Genomic DNA, 20230 nt, shown 5'->3' on the forward strand with positions numbered 1-20230 from the left:
TCTATACGTATAAAATATCAAGCTATGGTTTTTCTATTTCAGTGTTTTTCTGTGCAGGAGTGGCCACAAACAGTTGAAGTAACAAGAAGTAAAACTAGCATCTGGGGAGGGCCAATGCAGCTTGTACCGCTGCCTTTCACAGGTTGGTTTTTGCCCAAGTGTCTGTTGGTCCTGATCCAGACATCACAGCACCTGGCGTGAGACCTTTTTCTACATTTCTTCTGCAACCTTTAATGCTTAATCTTCTATGGAACACTTTGAGATCAAGAGTTTGGATCCACTTTTAGTGTATTTTCCAATGAAGAGGATATATCCTTTCTAATGTTTGGCCTAGTAACCTTGGAGGCAGACAGATGGTTTCCTTGGTTATCTTGATACTTTGTAGAAAGCTGAATTTCTCCTTTTATCAGCCCAGGCATGTTGCAGTGGCCCATTCCTTTGTCTCCACTTAATGAAATCTGAGGTACGGGTAAACCTGACTGATAGATTAGGAGCAAGGCAACGTGGCTTTCAGCATTTGATACTGTATTTTAGAATCTTACTGGAATGTTGTAAGATTCCTAACAAACGGGTAACAGGGAAGAACTCTGCAAGCATTAAAAAAATGGTTAAGATGCTAAACAGAACAGAATAAACAGTTCTCATAGTACACATCTGTGGTAACCTGCTGCTCATAAAATACAAGGGAAAATAACGTGATGGCACAGCTTGTATATGTTATTCAGACTGATATAGGCCAGAGTCAGCTTCAAAGAATTCCAGAACAACTTTGTGCTAAGAAAATACAAGGGTGGAGGGAAGCCAAAGCAAGGCCTGTTGGAAAAGAATTTCCATGTGTAAGATGATGGACTCTGAACTGCTGCAGCGTAGGAGCAGGATCTTGCAATTATAATACATGCTATGAAAACATCAGCTTGCTTTAAAAACAGTCAAAGCAAAGGAGGTAGGGTGGAACACAGAGTCATTCTGCTACTATATAAATCCAGGGGTTGCCCACATCTTGAAGACAATATGTAGTTTTGGTCCTGCCTCTTCCAAAAAAGGCTTTAAAAGGGTTTTGGAGAAAGGCCATAATGATCAGCATCCATAAAAGATAAGCTACGTAAACTAAGACTTCAGGTCCTGAAAAGATAATGACTGGTAAGAGGGAAAAATGTCAAAAAAAAAAAAAGGTTTATAAAACTGTAAGCGGCACAGAAAAGGCTAGATCTCTCTCAAGAGGAAAGCTACAAGGGATCACATTGAACTAGCCAGGGGCCAGCCTTGACACAGTGGAACTTCTTGTCACAGGAGGTACCTGTCACTATAAATTGTACATAGCTTCAAGCAGAGAGACTTAATAAATACCCAGACTTCCCCTATGGGCTCAGCAAGTCCCGGACCCTCAAAATACTGGAGAAAACCAGAACTTCAGACAAGGAAGAAAATGTTAAGAATTCATCTGTTTTCCATCTGCCCTTACGGGTTTTTTTTTTATCTTGGCCATTTAGGCAGTAGCCCAAATCACAGAAGAGCACACCGCTGCAGCAGCGAACAGTTGCCACGTACATTCCTAACTGGAGAACAACTGAAGCTGTGTGGCTGCACTTGCGCCTGTATGGACAAGATGGAAAATGTTGCTGCTAGTTGGGAAGCATTTTACACTAACACTACATTTCAGGTTTGCTGCATGCAAGGGAACAGAAAAGCCTTTACTTTTCAGAGCAGGTGGGATGGTGGTGGTGGGGAAATGGCTCTCAGCCTTCCAACTCTGAGACAGTGAAATAAGACGAAGACAGGATGAAGCCCATAGGCTTTATGAGCAAAAATAGCATTGTACATGAAGCCTTGATACTATGTACATTTGAAAGTACATGTTAACACTGCTTACCTGACCATCGCTTCAATTTTCTTTTTGTATTTAAGATCTATTTTATTACGATATTCGGGTCTCATCAGCATAGCAGCAAAACTGAAGGCCGAGTTCTTCAATCCTGCTCTATGACACTCTATTACAGTTGAAGTCAAAATTGGCACAATGTCTGTAAGAGAATGAAACAATGATGTGAAATATTTAGTCACCAATATTAACGTTAAAAAGCTTTGAGCTAATGTGGCTAAAAAGGTACTGATAAAAAATGACAGTATTTTTCTTCTTCCTCATGCTACAGAGTTGCACAACTTGTGCAATTCCTGTAACTGAATACAAGAAAATCATGGTTTCACCTCTCACCGCCTTGCGTTTCTGCACTGTATAAAAGTCCACATTTTCCATGTCCCCAAAAAGTACTTTCAAAAAAAATCAGTTAAGTTTTTTCTAATGAAGCTGCAGAACCAATCCATTCGTTACATACGATCCTTGAGACTTTGTGTGTGGCTCAGGCAGCTCAGTTCTGCAGTTACGGTGGGTCACAACAGATTAAACGGCTGGTGAGGAACCCGTCCTGGAGGCCAACTATCCGAGAGCCACCCTGGGGAGGGTGGCAGAGCGCACCGTGTGGTCACACGCGGTCACGTGCCCTGCAGGACCACAGGAGGAGAATGGACCTGCTAATGCAACGATTAACGAATCGTCCTGTAGAGCACAGCACGCTCTTCTGTGCTGTCGGCACTTACGTGATGGGAACTTGCTGATGTTGTTGGCTACACGTATAAGCATACGCGCTCCCTTCATGTGATCACCACGTCTCACGTGAGTCTGGAACACAACAAACATCTCCGAATAACGGCAGCCTTTAGAAAGTAACTGCGCAGCCTGCCTGCTCTTGGCGTTCATCCTTCCGGGAGCTGCACACCCACGGCTCTTTCACACAACCGAGCAGAGGTGCACGGTGTGCTGCAGAAAGGACCAGAGACTTTATAGGGGCTCTCTCCCAGCACGGTCTGTCTGGCCTTCGCCCCGCTATTTGCCCGCCCTTGCCTCGCTGCTGGCAGGGAGGCCAGCAGCTGGTGTAGGCTGGCGGGTGTCCTGACGGGCCACGGGTTAACTACAGGAAGTCATTGGAGGCCCCCTGCTTAATTTCATTTACAGAAAAGCAGTGATCTGCTTACGGCTAATAATAATAGTAATTGTACGAGTAGCATAACATTTGTAACTATGTATGCAAAAGAAATACAGGAAGCTACATGTAGGGTTTTAATTATTCAGTACTTTAAAAAAGAGTATGCTAATCAAAAAGGCAGACACAACCACAGGTTGTCTTCCTGAAGCTTGCTGTCAGCATGCACTTGGATTCTGTGATACAACCTATAGGACAATGTAATTTTCGTATACAGAGCACCCACATGTACAGTTCAATAAATCAGAAACCGCAACTTATGCCTAATTCAGTTTCTCAATTCTTTACCTTCACTAGAATATAGCTGTGTAGAATCATAAGGTTTGTAGCCATCTCAGAAGGAATTTTAATCTTCTGGGTCTTTAACTCTGAATACATACTGAAAAGAACATCGTGTGCATTTCGGTAGTTTCCTACAAAAACCAACCATGAACAGTAAATTTAACTTTTCATAACAATTTCTCTACTAACGACACCTATGAAGCTGAACAGGAAGTTATGTTGAGTCTTAGAGCAAAAGAACTTTGCTTCTTTGGAAAGTAACAAGCAGTTCTTTGTCACAGTATCCTAAACGGTATCAGCCACGGAGCTAAATCAGAAAAAAAATTACACTTGGAGAAGTCATCTAAACAGTATCAGAATATGTATGTGGATGACAATTTCATATTGATACTAAACTTTAAAAAGGAAAGATGCTGTATCCTACATTGCTTCCACAATAAAGGGGAGAAAAGGTATTTTTAAACCATCAAGAGACGTTACTTCTCTTTTTTCTTCAATGTCAGCTATTGAAAAGCTGTTGTTTAAATGTTAATTTAACATACTTTTACTTCATCATTTGCTTTGGCAACTCCTTGCCTCTGCAACCAAACAAACCCAAAACCTGTCAGAGAGAGAATTAAAATTTGAATGTTAATTCACTAGGTTAAACTGCTTCAAGGTCACTATCAAGGATTGTCCAGAAACCACAGGATTTCATTAAATTATCAGCGTAGCTGAAAACAACCAGTACAGTTAGTCTACCCTTGGCTAGTTCTTTGTTCTTGCTTTGTTTTGCTTGGGTTTGGTTTGGTTGGGTTTTTTTCATTATTGGAGCGTAAAGAAGTGATACTCTGCAGTTGGAGGCGTTTAAGGGAAATTTCAGAGTCAGTTATTTCAGGAAACTTTTTTCCTCCCTCTTTATCAGCAAACATTTTTCCTCTGTAGAGCAATTTTTTACAAGCTGTTATACACTACAATTGAATCAACCTGTGGAATTAGCGTGAGGCAGCTAAATACCACTCCAGGATTAGTTGCTGGAAAACAACATGAATTTTTCATGCTGTATTACTGACTCTCAGTATAATACAATCAGTACATATTACATATGTAATAATGATTACATAAAAACAACTTAAAAGGAAAATTGCGCCTAAAACGGCATACCCAAAGGAAAATACTAAACAGTATGAATTAAGTTGTTATTTTTTAAATGGATTTTTAAGGAAAGAACAAGCTATATTGGTATAAACTTCAGAATCAAACTCACTGAAATCTGAAGAAGAGTACAATCTAAAACTCTGCCTCTGCAGAGGAAAGAGTTACTGCAAGATTGGCGATTTTAATGCAAAAAATACTGTGCTTATTATCAGACTGCTGCAGAACATACCTGTACTATTCAGGAATATGAAATGCATTATGGGATACTGCATTTCAGATAAAGCTTTCACATTTGGAGAAGCTAGTAAATATTTAAACCCTCGAGCCTTTACATTTCCTGCTTACATAATAATAAGCACATCACATAATGCGTTTGTGCTTCTGTAAAAAAAGCGCTGCGATGAATTGGGAAATCATGCTGGCCAAGGGTTTCAGAGATTTTCTGCTCCTTAGCCCAATGCTAAGGAACAGCCCATAAATGTTAATTTGCCTGGGCTGCTCCCGAGTCTGCTGTTTTTCCTTTATCGACGTTTTTCTTAACTTACTTGAAATGACAAGCAAGCAGTGCCATGGCAGGGCTGCTGCCATGGCTACAGAAAAGAGCCAATAACGGAGGCAATAGCTGTTTTCCTTCTGGCCCTGTCTCTTCTTTCTGTTTCTAACTTCAGCTACTTCTAACAAGGGAAAACAAGGCTTAAGCAAGCAGGTGTCTGATCCTTCAATAGAAATCATCTCCTGTACACACCTCCCGCTGAAAAAAAATCATGTGCAAAGACTAAAGGATCAGTACCCAATTAGGAAACCGCATGTAGGAACTGAAATCCTAAGATCTGCGATACACAGAAAAGTAAATTCGGAGGCAATCTTAATCACTATGTTTACTTGAATGTAATAAGGAATGCAGATATTTTCCACAATTTTCTTTTTTCCCAATAGTTAATATACAGGTATGAGTCCCAACCTTTTCACAAAGTCTACTTCTAACTCAAAAGTAAACTTGAATACAATTAAAAGCATTGACAGATGTCTTTTCTAAGTACAATCCTGTATAAGTAACGGTGCCCTAAGTACTGCAAGGATGTAGTGTCAGAGATGCTGTCACATCAGAGAAAACAAACTTACCCGAACACTGCTCCTCCCTGGCTATTATTATAGCCGTTCTGGCAGCTTCTCTGTATTGCTTCAGTGCCATGTATAAGCGGAATAGGTACTTGGCATCCTTAATTAAATCACACAAAAGCAATTAATACTAACTGAAGACATACTGCTGTATTCCCTTTCTTTACTTGCTCATCCCACCACCACCTTCTTCAAACGAAAGCAGACAAGCTGGCCTGTTTTCTGAAGAGCTCTGTATCCACGCGCTTTAGCTACGCGACACTCACCCGGGTTTGGCCGTTAGCACAGCCACACACCCCCGCGTGAGGGTGCTGCCTGAGCTGCGGCAGCTGCTGGCCAAGCCCTGGCAGTGCAGATGCAGAAAGCTGCAGACCATTAGATACACAGAGAGTTGTACAGGTGGAAACCCAACAACTTCAGACATGTAGGCATTTATGATGTCAGAAAAAACCCAAAGGATTCGTTCTAGACATCAGAATCTTGCTAGAAATGTTTATATTATGTTAACGGATCTAGATGCAAACATTTTTTAGTATGGACGAGGATGACAAAATCTGGCCGTTAAAACGTGTATTATTCTGGGACCAGACGGCAGACATCCAAGATGGCTAAAAACCTGAAAATAAAGCGGGCAAGTAGATAACAAAATGCCTAACATTTATGATTTGCAATACTATGTGCTTCTGACATACCTACATGACTCAAGAATGGCAAATGAGCAAGGAGTTCACCCATGAACTGGCAAACCAACAGCAGGAGAATTCATGAAGTAATTTAAAAACAACTTTAAAAAAAAAAAAAGATGGCAGTATTGAAGAAAGCAAATGAGTTCAATTTTTGTAAAGTGTATTCAAATTTCTAGCAGACTGGTAAAAAAAGAAAAAGAAATCAAGAGAGAAGAGAACTGGTCTTTCATAAGGATTCTGAGAAAATCCTCAAAAGAGGTCAGTCCTAAAAATACAACTACAATACAAAATAAAATTACCTTGCTTATGATGAAAAGAAACTATTAAGTGAAAAAAACCAACTGGGCTAGTGTCACTATTTTGTATCTTTAGCAGTGATTTCTAAAATGGGATCAATAAATAGTAAAGCCTGTACGTGATAATCTTTTAACCAGTAAGTCAAGATTAAATTAAGCTGAAATATTGTATATAATGGTTCCAACTTAAATATACAAATCAGGAAGAAAAAAAAAAAAAAAAAGACACCGGTAGCTTTATGGAGAGTTTAGCAACAAAACCAAACAAACAAATTCTGCAGTATTAGTAGTAAACCCAAACATTTTCAATGTGTATTCTATGTTAAAATAGTATTAAAATGTCTTCTAAAAGAATTATATTAATCAATGTTGTGCTGTTCTCTGGAATACTGTGTGGGCTTTGTATGTCAAACACATAGCAAAAAAGGCAGAAATTCAAAGGAACAGATATGTGAAAGATAAAGGCATTTTCTTATAAAGAAGGTGACTACAAAGACTAACTCCCTACTTGAGAGGCCAGATAAAAAAAGGAAGAAAAATCACAGAAATAAAAGCAAGAGGAAGTGGCATACAGAAATAAAAAAGGCAAGTCAAATTCTTTTTAATGCACAATATCAGGAAAAACGTTAAGTGACCCAAAGTACTTACTTTTCAACTAATGATGGAGCAGAATTTTAAGTAACACATGATTGAAAGGTCGAACATCATCAGAACCATAATTTAAGAATAATGAAACAGTTATCTAGATAATAAAGTAACCGCAACTACCTGTATTAGTGGCTATTTATTCACTGTAAACTGCCTTAAAAAGCAAAGTTGCTATTCCTTGAGTCAGGTAAACCAAAAAATATTACAAATGGTAATGCATAATGCAGCAAATGGTTGCAGCAGGAGGAGGAATCTGTCCCAGCACGGATCAGCGTGGTCTTATATGGTATTTGCCATGTCCCTAATTATATTTTACTTAAATAATACATTTAAATTACTTACATGGCAGCCATATGTAGAAAAAAATTATAAAAGTCGAAGGTGTTTAAGAAAAACAGTCTCATGTTCACTTGAATATTCTTAAAGTCAGCCATTTTAAAAGCAAAAAGTGCAGGAAGGAATTTTCAATTGACAACACGTTTCCTAAGGTCTTTGGAAAACTTTATTATTGCGATCTAACTGAACCTAATACTAGATAGCCATGATTTTAATTTAGTTTTGTTTTTTAAAATGCATGCACTTAGTAAATATGCACACAGAAAACAGCAGAACCTTGCTAGTTAACACTCCCTGAGAAACTACAAAACAACACACGACAAATTAAGAATCTTCTAGTGTTGAAGTTAACAAATACAATAGTTGACATAGTAACACATTTAAGAAATAGTTCATAATTAGTCAGACAATAAATTTTGGTAAGCATAATAATTTTGATAATATGGTACTTCATTAAAATGCCACAAAATTGTTGGCCCCGAAAGGTTTCAAGCAATCAGGCTGCTGTGAGTAATGATCTGGTCTGAAGATCAATGCTTGAAAGGATTAGCAAGTTTCTGCTGCATGGCTACTTTAAATTCACTCTTACTTTCAGCTTTACAAAAATACCACCACAAAAAAGCTGCTATTATCTATAAACAACCCCATTGGCTTCATAATTTTAAAACCACTGTCTCCATAGCATAATAAAGATTAATTGTTTCTTAAATAGATTTTAAAAACATACATGTATGATTTGATAAAAAATTTTGTTACTCACTGAGAGAGACTATGGCAGATTGGATTAAAGCATTCAGAAGAAGAGAGAGCTTTTAAACAAGGAAAAGCAAGCTCTACATCGACATTCAAAACAATGTTAAATATGGCAGTTATGGCATTCACAAAATTCCCAAGCATTTCTCACAATCTTTAGAACCTCTTCACTACGGAGATTGTACTGTAGCTCACTTCCCTTATCCAGTCCTACGCATTTCTTTCAACCAGATGGCTAGGCTGCTACTCTCAGAAAAAAAAGACTGCATGCTACAGTTTCTGTCTTACCCAGCTTTCAGCATAAATATGAAAATACTTTGGCTTACACTGATGCTGCACAGATTTTTCATCCAATGCCTCCAACAGCTTCATTCTCTTCTGGTCTCTTGCAGTTGAATTTCATTTGTTTCACTATGTTTTGCTTCTTTCATAATTTTATTAATGCTCACATTTCAAATTACAGGTAAATAATAAGAAGTAAATAATAAAGAGACAGAGGGTTTGGGAGTTTTGTTTTGATTTTATAAAAGCAAAGTTGGCTGGGCCATCGACTGTCCAGTGTCCCTAGAAGTCTAAAATATCAAACCCTTAATCTCCAGGCACCATACCAAGAGGAAAGAGCCAGAATCTCTAATCTCCCAACAGAATCATAAACCACAGCTGTAGTATTAGGTAGAGGTGAAATAAAGTTACTGCACCAAGACCATGTCACCTCCATCATTACCAAACCTTACACCCCTTAGTAAGGCAAAACTGACTTTTCCATACGTATCATTTTGCACCTGACTATTCACTGTGAGATTGTATGAGACCTTAAATTCCTTGACTAAGAATTAATTGCAGATTGCAACGTCTGCACCCAAGGTCTGGCTTTCACAGTAGAAAACCATGGGTGCAGCGCCACTTAGGTCACATTCAAGCTCTGCTGTAGCAGGCAAGTTTTAACTTGAAGTGGCTCAGCCTCTCAGTTCCATGAACTGAAGCTGAAATATGATTGAATGTACCATAAGCTCTACAGACATCGAAGCCAAAAACGGTCCGTGAAGTCTGTTTTTCTACAGCTTGAGCTCAGACAAACCAGACAGGCCCCCAGCAGTCACTCTGCAAAAGAGCTGTTTGTCATCTTAAGCTTAAATGCTGCTGTTCTGATGTCTAACATCATATTTACAGTGGACATTTTTAACCTGTCCTGAAAAAAAAAAAAAATCATTATTAACAGAATATGGTCAAAATCTACTTCTTATATGGTGTATATATAACACAGATCCAATCTATGTTCTGCTTAGTTTGTGAATGATCCTCTTCTATTACCAAACCTACGGCACTGGCAACCAATGCACAACAATCTGTCAGCAAGTATCTTCCAACTCCCACATCCATATATACAAGACAGAAAAAGACGAAGTAAGTCTACCAGTCTGCCAAAAGCCTTTATGGCACCCAGTGAACAGTTTGCTTTTAACAAAGGATCAGGAAACCTGGAAGAAAGGGTAACAGTCTTTTCCAAATTTTATGAATTGGTCACGTGACATTAAAAGAAGCCTCATGGCACAGAGCACAAAGCACCTCCTGAAGAGTATAAAAGAAAAAAATTAATGGTTCTAAGGATCCAAAGAAGATTTTTCTATGATAATGATGAGTAAAACCAAAACAATCTGTGTCCACAGTATTTTGTTCTCCTATTGTTAATCAAACTTCCATGTTAGGAAGGTCTGTCACCAAAAATCTTCAAATGTGCCTCCTATTTAAAAAAAATTTCTAACATAAATAAAATCTGTAATTTTATTCTCTAACACAGAACAAACTCTGGTGTTTTAGTTGACAGAACTAGAGCCTAAACCCACAGATTAAATTCACTCTGACTAACCAGTTCAAACTTTAAAACAAATACTTCTACATAATAAGAAATCCAAAAAGAAAGACGATTTTTTAAAAATAAGGTTTAACCGTCATAAGGACATCCACATGAAGCTGTTCGATCCTTAAGTGTTCTCAGTGGCAAATTTTTGAGTTGTTTTGGGTGGGCTAAGCTTATTTTGAAAACATGGTCTTTAAAAACTTCAGAAATCAACAGGGAGCTGGCAATTTTGAGAATCTGTCTACAGCTTTTTATGTCTTGTGTTGATCTGTCAATACAGGAACTAATGTAGCCTGATCACCTTGGGGGTTTTGTCCTTCACCTCCTATTTACTACCTCACTTTCTTCCACTGGAACAGTCAGACCAACTCCCCACGCTGCAAGAAGAGAACAGCACTGCAGCTAGTCTCGAGTAACACACATGCTGACCGTCCATCTGGGAAAGGCAACAGCCAACTGGCTAGCTGGCATGAACAAACAGCTAAGTTTTGCCTCTTCCCCTCAGTATGAGCGTTAATTTGAATCTCCTCTGTCCAGCTACTTTCTTTCATAAAGCTTGGAGAAAGATGATTATATCCAAGATAGTTACTTCTTTTCTTACCTTTCTGAAACTGAAGTTACTGGGAGAGTGACTCACAGAGTGATCACGTAAGTCTTGCTCCTTAATGAAATCAAGCTAGAACACAGTCTGTGTCTACCGAAATTTTAGGACGTAATAAGCTCAGAAGACCTCGCAGCACAGCAACGTGACACAATAGCAGTGATAAAAACACAGTACCTTGGGCATGCCATCACTCTCTCCCATAAGGTAGTCTATCAGCTGATTTGTTAGGGCTTCATCTTTTGCCCGTCCCACCTATTAAATAAAGACAGAAGAAATTATGGTATGAAAAAGAAAGGAGGAATACTAATACGGAGGCTTTCCATAAAAATGCTGAAACTAGACAGATTTGAACCATGCTTTTTTTAGTTCTGTGTGTTCAAACCAGATTCATTGCTTTGACATGCGGTAGCTCGTATTTAAAGTTTTCCTTCTATTTGCAATCTGTCCGAACACACTCACTGACGCTATGAAAATGTTATCATACCGAAGGTAAACTTCTTGAGAAGACAAATTTTTTTTTGTTTTATCAAAGTTGCTTACTGTTTCAATTGCCATTTCTATAGCCAAGTTATCTTCTGTGTTTGGACTTTTCATAAAGTGCTTTAAGGCCTAAAACGATATAGAAGAAAAGTTAAAACTGAGACACATGAAATAACAGTTTCCTAATTTTTATCAAGTTATTTCCCTCTGCATTTTGACAGACAAGAGCCACACTGAATGCTTATCTTGACTGTATTTTACAGCCATAAGGACAACCACATACACTACAGAGGTAGCAGCTGCTTACAGATACTCCTTCAAGAAAGAAAAGTTGAGTCTGCCAAATTCCAGTGTACACCTTCACCTAACTGTGACAGGTGTTCACAGCAATATGGTGAGAAGAAATTAGTGATTAATGTGCCACTGGACACACACATCTGCCCCCTTACACCCCAGTTGAAGGAGTGGTCACCTACGATGGCTGTAATTTGTAAAACTCAATAATATTTTTTTGGTATGTGTTCAGTATACAGAAGTCAAACGTTTAATAAGCATCGGTTCACTGATTTGTAACTGATCAAAAAGTGTGCCAACTGACAAACTTCAATTAGCATACTTCTTTTTTTAAAAAAAGCTTTAAGTTAGAACATGCTACAATATTACAATAGTCAGCAACCAAGTCTTCATTGGTCAAGCTAATAAAACATAAATAAATTCTACTTCAGTGTTCATGGCATTTAGAGATTCAGTGAGAACACTACATCGTTGATCCACCTGGAGCCTCTACTGCTATGAAATAGATATGTGCATGGCAGCGTGCAATTCACAGGATACAACGTGGATAACTGTAAATATAACTAGTTCGCCTACTTTTTTTACACTTTTAAAAAATATCAGTATGTCATTGGTTGAGGCAGCTACAGTCTACTACAAACTCCCCTGATTTTGAAGTACTGTATTTTGAATAGTTTCCATGAATGTTTAACTGTCGGTGTCTTAAGTACTGACCCGTCCATACTGACCACACAGCATGAAAAATTTTCCCGCCTGAAAATGTTTCTTTTCTCCTTCAAAGTACAGTGCAATGCTCTGATAATCTTCATTGCTAGTACTTTCAGAACCTGCAACAGATAGATAGCAATGATAGCAAAGTATTCTTATTAAGTAAGATAAAGGCCCTACTGAAGGAACATAATCCTGTTTTTTTTCTACTGACACTCAAAGAAACCCAAAGCCAGCTACAGTCAAATTATGTCTTACGCATTTTTTCCTATTGAATCAGACTAAATGTTAGACATCGGGCACTAATAATGCAGTGAAATAACCTGTTCCATAGGTTTTGCGCCATAATGGGATTTCTGCTTTTTTAACAGACATAATAAAATGACATAATTACAACCTACTAATGATTTTTTCCATTATGTCTTGGCAACAGTGAAACAGAGCAAGTGCTTATAAAATTATCACCTGAATTATTTTCACAGCTTAAGAATATGCGAGTATATCTGTATGGCACAGAACAAGACTATCAGGACCAATGTAACCACATGGCAGGCAGAGAATACTAATTAGTCTTCTAACCGAGACTCCGTTTTACTGCACACATCTAAAACAAAGACAGCCACTACTCCAAAGTTAGTTTTAAATCCTTTTTTCACCCACTTAAGATTACAATTTGAGACATTCTATTTTGGAGAGGTGAGAGGGAAGAAAGCATAAAGACCAAGAGAGCAACAGTGGCCACCTTGCCAAGCAGCTGCAACAGTACATCACCAAGCTAGCTGTTGTCAGGTTTTTATACCATTAATAACAAGAGTACATTTTTTAAAGGAAGAGATTAATCAAAAAAATGAGATATTTTGGTAGATACATATGTGGAAGTATTTCCACAAAGAATGGTGAAAAATATAAAATGTACTGTAAACTGACAAGCTGGCTACTGACTGACTTGATGGCCCGAGGTAGAAGCCAGCTTCCCAGTAAGGTCTCCTTTTTGTCTCTCACCGAGACAAGAGGAGGCTACAAAGGGCCTTAAAAAGGAAAAAAGGAAAGACAAGTGACACATACATGTAAGAAAATAGCTGGAACCGTGAAAAAAGAAAAATGGGATAAAAATCAAGAACTGTACCAGTAAAATTCTGAGTCATGCAAAAGCAGTAAGTACTACACATATCAAGGTCAAAGAAAGGGATTCCTCAACAAACACAAGAAAATAGTCTAGGCAAATGCTTTATCTCTGTGGATAAACAGAAGAAGCTCTAGGACAGGCAAGATTTGAAAACAACCTAGACTGAAGACCAATGGAGACACCTACGCTGAAAAGCAAAGTGTAGCTTGTAGGCCTGCATGAGACACATATTGCCAGATCTGTCCATGGTGACTGGAGATGGAAAAGGCTGGGACACAAAACTTCACCCCCCTTGTTTTACGATTTCAGTTTGGTCTAAACCAATTAAAAGAACAGCAACACACACTGCACCCAAACTATTAACCTTGAATACTCACTGATGATATCAGCATAAATCTCCATCTTGTTGTGTTGTTGAGCTAATGTGAAAGCTTCATTATTGCACTTGGACATGACCAGGAACTGGATGGCAGAACCATAGTCACCCAGCTGCAGAAAGAATCTAATCAGAATGAACAAATTAATACCTTAGTAATAATCAGCATAATGAACACACCAAATATTTTAGGAATATAGTATATTTTGTGGCATACAAATGTGATATATTTCTAATTTCGTTTAAATGTTGATTATTTTAAATAGGTTACTAAACTTAACTTAGTATAAATAATAGGGCATGGCAACTTTTATTATTGTCTAAACTTATTACTTCAGGCTAATACAATTTTAATCAGAAAGAAAGAAAAAAACCCCACCAAAACCAAATCAGTACCTACTTAGCTGTCAAACCAGTAAACCGAGATACACGGTCACTGGCCAAGTACCAACAACCAGAGTCTCACACATTTAGCAAGCCTCACCAACCTCCCACAGGTATGGCCTCTTTCACCTGTTTTTTTAAACGTGCACAATATGATTGCTACCTGGCCACCATCTTTGCTCCATCAAGAGACTGTGTTTCTCTCACAATGTTAACGGCCTTTTCAGGATTATTAAGGTGATCCAAATATAGTCGAATTACACTGTCCCATTGTTTTGCATGTTCATAAGCTAGCACAGCTTCCTTGTACCTGCAAAATAATGGTTCCACATGAGTTTTTCTAACCTTTAAATAACTCTTTACAATACAGTGTGAAAGAAACATACAGTATTTTATTTCTGAGAGGTTACTGTGTGACACCTTCCTTTCAGTTTGCATATAATAGCATTGTTTTGCATCTGCTATATTTTTTTGTCACTATTTCATTTCCTCTTGGGAGAATGAAAGGCAGAGACGACACAAAAACATTTACTACAATACTACTTTTGACCTACTCTGCCTTTTGGTATATCTTAAAAGTGGTTCATCTGTTTCATCAGCAACCATCTTCTGTTTCATAAGTTCCATATGAAATCGCTTGGGAGTGAGAGAATAATAAAACCCAAACATACGATAACTAGTTGTGCAGTTTTAAAAATGAGACTTCTTTCTGCTCTGTAAACAAGACCAAGAAATTTCTCATTCTCACACTATGCAATTGACATGAACAGTATTTTCTAGTCTCATCAATGCAAACAATTAGCTTTGGTAAAGTATCATTATTCTGAAGCACATTTACTTATCAGCAAGGACCACCAGAAACTACATTCTGTGATTAAATACAACCTACTTTGGGCTTTCACTTCAGCCAATAATGTCACATTATTCAATATTTTGCAAGCGCAACCATTAAGATGTAACATTAATTTGGTTCTAGAATGAAAAATCTTCTGTCATGATTACTCCCCCTTTGAATGACCTTCAAAAATCACAGCTAAGGAGTCTTTAAAAACAAACTGAACTTCAGTACTCTGCTAAATGTAATACTGCACTGGGTGCAACAGTGTAAAACCTTTCATGATTTTTGTTAGAAAGAGATTAATACTTAGACAGAAAAACAATCAATTTAGAAAAACAATCAATTTAGAAACACATCTTTGATACTAGTAGGTCCATAATTATGTTAAGATCTTTACACAACACCCTAAGTTTACATATTTCAGAATCCATTTTCACAAGGCTATTCTATGCAAAATTTAAGGTCGGTCTTTTAGTTTTTTTTACAAAAAGAGTAATGTATAATAGTAACAATAACAACAATAATAATGTTTTATAAAAAAAGATAAGCCAACACACCTGCCATCTGCCTCTTTGGCCTTTGCATATTGTAGGTGAATCTTTGGAGATGAAACATGAGGAAGAAGCTCACCCACCTTTGCCCTAGAAAGACAAGATAATAGCTATTTTAAAAAGATAACTGGTTTCAAATTTTCTCCAGTAAAATAGACATATTTGTATCAACACTGATAAGGAGGCTAAATAAGAAGTAACTGAACATAATGTGTAAGCTTTGAAGGCACTTCAATATTTTCAAAAAGCTGTACTTTGTAGATGTAAGAACTGGAAATTATAGACTGCTTCATGAACAAAGAGGCTTAAAGGAGGACGTTATCTTTTCTTTTTAAAGTTTGAGATGTACAAGCATAAAAAGTGCCAGACCAACAATTTTTACCTGCGGTATTCTCTAATTAATCTGCAAAAGCAGCACAGTATTAAAACTGTAACCTGAAGGAATGTCCAGAAGAGTACAAAAGGCTACCAGTATAGGTGCAGTTGCGATTAGTCCCATGACTGTGTGCTTAAGGCCATAGGTTGTACAGAGGAACCCAGGCAATTAGAACCAGATGCTCTAAGCAACAACATCCGTTACAGCAGAGTGTGGAAGATCACATAACTGTGTCAGTCCTTCCATAAATCTAGCTTCAGGAGTTGCACACAGACAAATCGTCTGTAAAAGCCAGCAATCAAAGCAGTGGGCCTTTCAAGACAAAGGATACGAGCGATTGCAAAGAGGCTGCCCTTAAATCTCACCCCTCTGCCTAAAAGACAGAGCAGTCCCCAAACTGAACCTCCTTCTGCTGGCATAAGCAAAGCTTGTACCTCCCGCTTCCCAAATCAAGGCTATTATTATATGCAAGCTACCCTACTTAATGAAGTGTTCTCTTGGTCCATTCTGATGCCACTGAAACGTCTATGACGGAATAAAATTTTCCTTAGTAAATGAACATAATATTCCAACTTAACTTTTAGAGCACTCATATGAAAAAGGAAAGGTCTTTTTGATCTCGGCTCCAATCCTTTCTTAATATCAGAAGTCCATAAAATGTACTTAGGCAAGAATTAAGCCCTTAAATCTCTCAGGAAATTGTATTTTCCCACTGGAAACTTGAAAATAATCAAATTCACTTAAAAAAATTTTAAAAATGTATTGACCATAATGGCAATGACTTTGACTACTCATGATACAGACTCCACTTGAATGAACAACTTCGAATCGCTTCCAACTGAATATTCAGTCTCAGCTATGTATTTGATAACTGAAGAAATGTAATGATCTAAACAGTAACCACACAAATAAAATTACCAAATTCAGTGCATGCATACACACACACACACACAAAGTACTCAAAACTGCAGGTAGCTTTAAATATAAAAAAAAAAAAAAAAAAAAAAAAAAAAAGGAAAACTACCTCCCATTTACAGTAAAACTATAAAACAACAAGCTTCTGAGAGAACACTGGTCTTCGTTAAGCTTGGGAGAGGGAACAATAAAATCAATGAAACATAATTAATGAGATATTTGTGCTATTCAGAGAACCGCTCCTTTCCGAAGAGCACTACAACAAGTCCCTGAAATGTAACACTTCCCTGAAAACTGTACTTACCAGTTTTTACACCGGATGTATACTGATGCCGCCTTGTCATAATATTGCCCTTTCTCATACAGCTGAGCAGCTTCTGAAAATTGCTACAATATTGGAAATCATTAAAATATAATTTCTAAATTAGTATTACAAATAAGTAAATAGCCTAATGAATTCACGTATTCAGCCTTAGCTTTATTCACTCTTTTGAATACCTTCATACTCTCCAGAATAGCGCCACAGTCTCTTTTTAGTAACCTGCTGGGATGTTTGATGGCTTGGTTTACCCCTCGACGGATATCTCCCATTCGAATGGACATTTGAGCCACTCCAGCGAGGCAAGCTTCATCATGTTCCTGGTGCTGGAAATCAAATGGAAAGCAGTAACTGCACATTATACGTTAGAAATATCAGGTCACAAAAGCCACAGTAACCAAGCACTGAAACAAATTAACAAAACATTATACAGACTTAATAAAATCAATTTTTGCCTCAAAATTCTTGCCCAGCTGCAGCTGACACTTACTTGGAACTCAGCTTAGTCTTCTTCTTAAGCTTTGTCTTTAAATTTTTTACATTTTACTTACAAGATCTGTCCAGACCAAGCATACGTGAGAAGAATCTGTTTTACAGACAGCTCAGTACTACTCTCCTCTTTCCTCCAAATCCAACAGTAGAGAAAAAAAAATTACAAGCAGAATATTTCCTTTATTTATTTTTTAATAAAGGTGGTAAGGCCACCGGTATTTCATAAAGCCAAATGGCTTGACTTCAGGAAATGTTGCTATTTCCCCTATTATCATTTAATTTTGCAAATATGAGGGGAAATAATGCCAGAATAAGGGAGGATCTACTGAACATGACGTTTATTTTCTAACACAGTCTTTGCTTGTCTTTATACAGATAACAATTCAGTAAAGAATGGAAGGAATAATTAGGACTTTTGCTATAATAATGAAAATCCTAGCAATATTCTCTCTGATATTTGCACATCTATTGTGAAACTGCTCATAGTATAACAGTCTAAGACTAGTTATGCCATGTTAATACAATGGTAATACTGCTTTATTACCTACAGAAAGCATCGTTCTGTATATTAAAAATAAGAGAAGTGCAAAGGCTACTCTCCCAAAAGCAACAGTCATATAGATTTAGAGCTGAATAAAAAAATCTGAATTCAAATGAGTCTGAAACATGGTAACTTAATATGCAGTAGGATAGTACAAATGCTATCATTACTAAAAAGGAATTACCTTATTGTTTCCAGTGATTCCCTTCTCATAATGTGCCAAAGCGTTAACATAATCACCCCTAAAAGAAAATTGGAAGTTATATGGAAGAGTATTTTTAATAGGAGGAGATAGCTGCCTTCCTACCACACAGATTATGCATGTTTCTGTCTTGCTTTAGATATAATGACTCCATACATGGATGTGAAGTATGCAGAAGATGGACAGTTACACTGTATGTCGGCACTTCTGTGCACCTCACCAAGCTGTTAGTCAAGGAGGCAGTCCATCTCAATTCCATTATACTGAGACCAATAAATGTCCCTTGAAAGACAGACAAAGAATCTAACTGCACAATACACCTCAATACTCTCCTATCTACTTCCACATTTTTCTGAAAGATAAGGAAATGAACCACCTAAAATGATTCAGAATTTTTGCAACATAAAAACAAAGGGCATTTTTTCCCCTTAAGTACATTCAGAACTCAAGTTACAGATGGTTGCACTGCTTCAACTGCCGCCGTCCCTTCCTTTCTGTGACCAAGTGTCCTCTTTCAGTGCCAGGGGCACTGCCAGGGGGAAGGATCTGTCTAAAAACTCTATTAATAGATAAGTGGTTTTCAACTTGGATTAGACATTAAACAGAGCTGGTTTCACCTGGGAAGCATCAGCTACAAAACAGACATTAAAATCATGTCAAATGGTTAATACCTTCTCCTCTTAGGGGCTGGCAGCCTTGGAATTTGACACTCCTCTACCTAAAAATATGTAAGAAAATGAAGGCTACTGGGTAGTTAAGGAAAGACAAGCAAAAGGCAAGGCTTCTGTCCAATGCAAGAAGTGTTAATAGTATAATTTTTTTTCCCAAGCACTTGCCTACAACAAAATATTTATTTAGTAGATGATATTATTGTATAGTGGACCTACCAGTTGCAAAGTACTCAGATAAACTGAAATTAATCAAAAGTAAGTATTATTCGCTAACACATGCCTCTAGCATGAAATATTCCTTACAAAACTATTCTTCCTCATACTAGAGCTGAAGGACCTCACAGAATCCTCTCTCAGCAATGCAGTCAGCTGAAGCGTATCAATTCTGTGTTCTTCTGGTTAGCATGAGTACTGGTTTAATATTCTCATACTGCAACTTTACAGGAGAACTTACGTGAACTCAAGCTGCATTGCATATTCCTTTGATATAAAAGGGATTTGGTCTGGGGCCAAACGCTTAGCCAGCTGAAGTGCAGTGTCCCAGTGCTGCAAGTCTTTTCGCATCTATTAACAAAGAACAATAATGTTTTCTAATGCAAATATTAAATTCTGAATTCTTATACAAACTTTATATTATTCTAAATACAAATACAGAGCTAGTATTCTAGAAAGGTTCAGACAATTTGAGAGGCATCCATTCTAAAAGAATGTCTATCAGTCACACAATGGCAATAACAAAACCATAGAAGGGCAGAATTATCAGAAGGTAAAATATTCCAACATTAAGGTGGTGATAAAAACAGCAGAGAAAAATTTACACATCTCAAATTAATACCTCAAGTGCAGCAATAGGACAGGAGGATGCTAGATATAAATCCTGAGCCAGATTAAAATCACTAGTAAACATGGCAAGATGTCCTGCTAAAAGGTTGTGGTCTTCTATTCCCTGTAAAAAAATGTAATAGGTGCAAAAGTAGTCCAAAAGGAAAAAAATACTGTAACAAGTAACATAATCTAGTAAGCACAGCAAAACAAAAACATCCCTACATTTTACAAACATGTCTATCGGATTCTCCAAATCAGAAAAAGCCCTCATTTTCTTATTGTAGCTCAAAGCTGCTACAGCTAACACTATCTAAAACGAGCAATTTGCAGAAGCATATTTTGAAAGGTACTACTTCATGCATAATTTTAGATGTA

At 37.5% G+C, this 20230-nt stretch overlaps 1 protein-coding gene across 2 annotated transcripts in view; it reads right to left on the minus strand.

The window, feature by feature from the left end:
- Positions 1-20230, minus strand: part of WDR19 (WD repeat domain 19) — a 46892-nt gene that overhangs the window by 4989 nt on the left and 21673 nt on the right. For both annotated transcript variants that reach the window (XM_055728366.1, XM_055728359.1), the window contains exons 19-33: positions 19866-19976; positions 19485-19594; positions 18342-18399; positions 17304-17450; positions 17110-17192; positions 15521-15604; positions 14289-14435; positions 13743-13867; positions 12246-12358; positions 11298-11366; positions 10932-11009; positions 5580-5676; positions 3327-3451; positions 2596-2677; positions 1871-2021 (exon numbers count right to left, since the gene is read on the minus strand). In XM_055728366.1, the coding sequence (XP_055584341.1) occupies positions 1871-2021; positions 2596-2677; positions 3327-3451; positions 5580-5676; positions 10932-11009; positions 11298-11366; positions 12246-12358; positions 13743-13867; positions 14289-14435; positions 15521-15604; positions 17110-17192; positions 17304-17450; positions 18342-18399; positions 19485-19594; positions 19866-19976 (1580 nt within the window). The remainder of the gene's footprint in view (positions 1-1870; positions 2022-2595; positions 2678-3326; positions 3452-5579; positions 5677-10931; positions 11010-11297; positions 11367-12245; positions 12359-13742; positions 13868-14288; positions 14436-15520; positions 15605-17109; positions 17193-17303; positions 17451-18341; positions 18400-19484; positions 19595-19865; positions 19977-20230) is intronic.

This window comes from Falco cherrug, chromosome 1 (assembly GCF_023634085.1).
Source record: "Falco cherrug isolate bFalChe1 chromosome 1, bFalChe1.pri, whole genome shotgun sequence".
In the NCBI taxonomy this organism is placed as follows: domain Eukaryota; kingdom Metazoa; phylum Chordata; class Aves; order Falconiformes; family Falconidae; genus Falco; species Falco cherrug.